Genomic DNA, 5,675 nt, shown 5'->3' with positions numbered 1-5,675 from the left:
ACTAATTGCATATGACAGATCCCTTTTCTACCATATTAATTTGTATATAAGAATTTGTTTGTAAATACTGTATAAAAAAATTTGTTTATAAAAATAGTAATATATATGCAATTAGAATCAATAATATGTAAATTTGGATCAATAATATAAATTAAGATCCATGATAGATATACAATAAAGGCTTATATGCAACGACGTATCCACATATGCAATTAGAGTCACTAATATGCAACTTTAAATCAATTATATACAATTAAAATCCCTAATATGCAATAAGATACTATATACAACTAGGTATCAATAATATGTAATTAGAATTAGTAATATACAAATTTAGATCAATAATATATAATTAAGATCTATAATATGGAATAAAATCCCATATGCAACTAGTATCCACAAGATGCAATAAAAATTCATTCATAGCATGCAAGTAAGAATTCATCATATGTAATTAGCATCTGTCTGAATAATATGGTCTTTCTCTTATCATATTTACTGATATTTGAAGGGCCAATACTTTTACATTTATTACAGGTCTCATTCTCCAATTAATTTATCAAAAGAGGACTTTTAACTAATTTTCCCTTTTTCTTTCCCCTTGGTTCATTCCATTAGTAACGATTAATTCTGCGAAGTCCATCCAAACACGCTGTTTAAATCTCTCATTTTTGCGTCCCTCCCCCGCCGTTCAACTCTACTTGAGAGCGTCGGAAGCGCAACAAAGTCTCAGTTTAACAATCAGTTATCCTCAGATATCACCCATCTCCACACATAACTACAAATAGAGACGATTGGGGGGGAGTAAATAAACTTACTCCGGAGTTTATGGCAACCAAAACAGATTGTAAATTAAAAATTATTTCTCCAGTTCAACTATATGATCCGCCCAAGGACAGAAGAACAATGCAAAGATGTAATGTTCGTTTACCATTACACTACTAAAATCTAAAGTTATCTGTTGCAAGAAGACACGTCCGCAACAATTGAGCAACAGCTAAGCTCTTCGGGAGAGAGAATGAAAATTTAAGCTAAAGAACAAAAAGGGAAAAAAAAATCTCAAGTCCGTGACGATACAACGTCATAAGACAACTGTTTATTCTGCACCATCAAAGTTATAAACAAGTAATACATATTCCTAAACAGAGCAGACACTTTTACTGATGGCCCCGCCCCGGGGGGGGGGGGGGAACAGATACTTTTACCGCACAGGTTGCTGGTTATAATGGTTCTTCTCTTTTTTCTTTGCTGCCGCAAGCCTAGCACTTCTCGCAGCAGCCTCTTGAGCAGCAGCCCTTGCTGCAGCGTCCATTTCTTTACTTGATTTCTTCTTCTTAATCGAAGCAACTTTCTTAAGGCGCTCTTTAACATCAACAGAGGACGTATCCTCGTCCACATTTTCTGAAGCAGCAACCTCATCACCAACATTCATTGTATCTGTAGCGTTGGGCTGATCCTGCGATTCTCTCACCTTCTTTTTCTTCTTCTTGGCACTTTTGGACTCCACGGTAATATTTTCTTTCTTCTCTCCATCAGCCTCAGCATCTTTCTTATCCTGAGGTGCACCTGAAATGCATTATGAAATAATTTAAGAGAAATTCAACAACCTAGTATAATTGCCAGCTCATGCTACGCATAGAAGTTTACTTTTCCACATAAAGATAAGGTTTAACAAAGGCAAGAGTTTTAGTTCAGTATCGCCAGCTTATAGTTTAACAAAGAAATGCACCTAAAATGCATTATGATGAAGGAAAATGCATGCCATGGCACTCAATGTAACTTAAAAAACAGAGAGGAAATAATATATAGATCATGAAGCACATAATAATGCATAATTACCTCGAGACTCATCTTGACCATTACTCTCCTTCTGTGTAACACCAAAATCAGCCAAAAGAGCCTCAAGTTCTGCAAGTTCTTTCTTCTTCCTTTCTTTTTTAGAGAGCTGTCGTTCTGCCTCTTTTGGTGCCGCAGAGACTTCAGCAGGCCTCTTAACCTCATGCTCAGGTTTTATGGAGAGCTCAGGTTCATGATCATGCTCTTCCTCAACATCATCATCTCCTTCATCTAAAATATCTTCCTCACTCTCACTATCCTGTAGTCAGAAATTATCAATTACTATATGTCAAATCCAGACCAGCATCACATTCCTTATACACAAGACATCAGGATGGCCAAAAAAAAAATGACTTGGAACCAGTGGCAGAATATTTATCATGAGCAGAAAAAAAAAATTTAAGCTTACTAATATAAGTTGAAGAATCTCTGTAATTTTGCCTTCATATGCAACTAGAACAAACCCAATGTCACCTAGAATGAAATTATCCACTTTTCCCAAAAATAAAAACCCAAAACATCACATAACATGCAATAAGCACAGGCATGCAAACCTCCAGATTCACTAAAACTAGGAAGACACGCCCAAAAGGACCTTACAAGATTCCATGCCAAATAATGAACCTTTCGCCATTTTCACAACATTTATGGGTAACTATCCCCCTTATAAGATTCAAGCTGCCGAAATTCTTAACTTCAGATTTGAAGAATGTCAATCCCATATCGTAAGTAAATTATGTTCTACATAATCGGTTTACATTTATCACTCGGGTCAAATAATATTTGAGCAATGAAGAACCAAGTAGTAAAAGTTCAAAGAAAACAAACACCCACATACCAATGCCTTCAACCCTCACAAAACACTGGCTAAAAGCATCTCAACTCATTTCCACAAAACGGATACAGCGCTACAATTTCTAATGAGTTCCCAGTAAGCAAGAATACGAATAAAGCCACCATAAACATGGACAAAGAGGTTGCAAATCTTACAGAATTCATTCACAAGCAAGGTGGTAAATACAAGAGGCCCTTAAAGCTCAAGACACAGAGGGGCACTAAAACGCAATGAGCCCAACGCACTAAAATAGCTGAGAAATTAAAATGTGGCTGTACTCCCCCTATAATCAAGAATTTCTTCTTCATTTTGTCGTTCATGTGCTTTATAGCGTGCCTATGGTCCATGCTGACTTTGCTTTTTTGTGTTTATGTCTGCAAAACTTAAAAATATAATTGCCCGAATAACGTTACAAAATAAGAATAACTATTTCACCCCATTCTCTTAATTCTCTAGGGCTAGGCTAGATTTTTAGTAACTACTTATTCTATCCTATAACTTTTATTTATTTATTTATTGGGTTTGTGTTTATAAAATGGCCCTTCTCTTTTCAAAGACAGGCACCAAAGGTGGCCGGGGAAATCGCCAAAGGCACGCACCATCGCCTCACATGGTGTGAGAGGTCCTAGCCATGAATAACAACTCATGTCAAAGTCTAATGGGCTGAGGCAAACGACACTGACATCACTGATAACAAGTATGACAACACGATTATCATTGCAGTCGTGTTACATCGATTCAATTTCAAAAATAGGCTTCGTTCATATCAATGAACAGAATATAAAAGCAATTATTCCCACCTCTACATAACTCGGCTTCTCCTTACTCTGCTCCGGCTCGGAACCGCCCCAGACAGCCTGAGGCGGGGCAGTGGTCGCAAAATAGTCCTCATCGTCATCGTCGTCAACGTCCGCCCAAGATTTAGCATTTAAGGGAGTGGGAGCCCAAAACACCTGGGATTCAGGCTCCTTCGACTGAGCCTCTGATTTAGAACCCTTGCTCTTGCGCTCCTTATCGGATTTCTTCTTCTTCTTGAGGGCATCAAGTGCAGCAAAAACATTCGTGTTGTTAATCATCAACGACCCTTCGTCTCTTCTGCTTCCACCCCCTACCATTGCTTTGTATGCCGAGATCAATCAAAAGCACCAGATGTCGAGTGATGCGTATAATTTTATCAATCGGATGTCCGAAACGTAAATTTTATCTTGGTAATTTAAATACAGTTACTCAGAATAAAGGGATTGCCAATTGATGATAACTCCTATTGCGTATAATTCAACTTAAAATACAAATTCTCGAAGGACTCCAGGGGATCTGATATTCGGCCAAGACTACTAAATTCTCGATAGAAAAATCAATACAAGCAGGGTTTCTATATAATTTTCAAAGGATTATAAAGAACACGATACAGAAAGAAGGTTACGGTTTGATAGCCTCGTATAAAGGAAGAGGGGGCGGAAAGGAAACCCGGTATAAGATAAAAATCCAAAGAGGGCCCAATTTATCCGGTAATGATAACTAGGGTTTCAGCAGAGAAGATAATGTACAGAAAGTGCAGAGAGCTTTTATAGGTAGTATGGAATTTCATAGAAAACTCTCTTTAGATAAACCTTTATCTTTTTAATAAAAATGAAGCAAGCCACATAATAAACTAGCAAGTGGCAATGCAGTAACGTGTGTCGATTATAATGTCGTCCCAAAAACAAATGAGTGGTTAATAATAGAATTTATTTATTAAATTATACTCTTTTATCTTAAATATAAGATTCATTTCATAATATAAATTATACTATAAAATAAGTTTTATATTTAAAACATAATAATTATGATTTTAGTTTATATTTATTTTTTTGTGAACTTCAGTTTATGTGTATTAATGATAATTTTGTGCCGATATACTTTGTCCTTAATTCTTTCAAATTTGAATGAAAATTCAATTAGCACATTTCCCAATATTGTCGGGCACGTCCTTGAAAATATTTAGATAAAAACCACACTATAATTTTAAAAGTACTTTTACGGTTTACGAAACAAATATATAGAAGAGTTTGTCTTATTTTACAGAAAAATACTTCTGAAAAACACTTTTCAAGGTTACCAGACACTCCCTCATCTCATTTGTCTTGTAACCCCTTTCCTCACATAAATGACTTCTATCCGCTTAGTAATAATATCAGCTCATCAAATAAATTTTGCAAAGTGAACAAAAAAGGTTTAATAATTTTCAAAATACAAGCCAATTTGGATCAATCATCAATAACATTTGATCTACACAGTATAATTTGTTTCGACTTGTTTTAAAAAAACTAATCCAATCACCTCAAACATGAAATAAGATAAACACACAAGCCTAATCGATCGCATGTGATCCCGTGAGGTAATGACACGAGTTTCATTTGATGCTAAATGATGAATAAATCTTTACAGTGCAATAATTTGCAACTTGAGAATCCAGAACAATAGTACTCCTCCGGACCTTATTATAAGACCCCATTTATTTGGTCCTAATTATAAGACCCCAATCCATTTTGTCTCTTATATTTATGCATAAGATCCTTCTAATAATGATAGTTAGCCAATATACTTAATTAGCAAGGATATTTTAAGAATGACAACACTTATTATTAAAATAACCAACTTAACTTACTTCCTTAATCTCCTCAAATAAGTCAATGGGTCTTATAATTAGGACCGAAGGAGTATTTTTTCGCAAAGAACCGTGAAGCTCACACAATTGGTCACCCTCAGGCCTCAGATACCGCCTCTCTTCACATTTAACCACAAATCATGGACTTATTCCGCAGATTTATGGTAAGCAAAACTGGTTGTGAATGAAATATCAATCTCTCATTCAACTATATGATCCAATACAAGGGGGAAAAAAAAAACAACGCAGAGATATGTTGTTTGTCTAGCATTACACTACTAAAATTTCCTGAAGCAAAAAAGACATGACCATAACAATTGAGCAACAGCTAAACTCAAAAAGGAGGGGGGAAAGAAA

General features: G+C 35.7%; 1 protein-coding gene across 1 annotated transcript; it reads right to left on the bottom strand.

Annotated features, from left to right (window-relative positions):
- Positions 1-843: 843 nt before the first annotated feature.
- LOC114757447 (DNA ligase 1-like) lies at positions 844-4,191 on the bottom strand. The gene is made up of 3 exons (XM_028946509.1): positions 3,472-4,191; positions 1,840-2,095; positions 844-1,566 (listed from the first exon to the last, which is right to left on the bottom strand). Exons 1-3 carry the CDS (start codon positions 3,784-3,786, stop codon positions 1,202-1,204), a joined length of 936 nt encoding a protein of 311 aa, XP_028802342.1. The 5' UTR covers positions 3,787-4,191; the 3' UTR covers positions 844-1,201.
- Between the last annotated feature and the right edge of the window lie 1,484 nt (positions 4,192-5,675).

The sequence above is a fragment of the Neltuma alba genome, unplaced genomic scaffold (assembly GCF_004799145.2).
Source record: "Neltuma alba isolate B1F8T4 unplaced genomic scaffold, ASM479914v2 tig00010596_pilon, whole genome shotgun sequence".
Taxonomy (NCBI): Eukaryota; Viridiplantae; Streptophyta; class Magnoliopsida; order Fabales; family Fabaceae; genus Neltuma; species Neltuma alba.
Note: the sequence above shows the minus strand (reverse complement) of the source record. Positions and strands in the feature narration are given on the sequence as shown.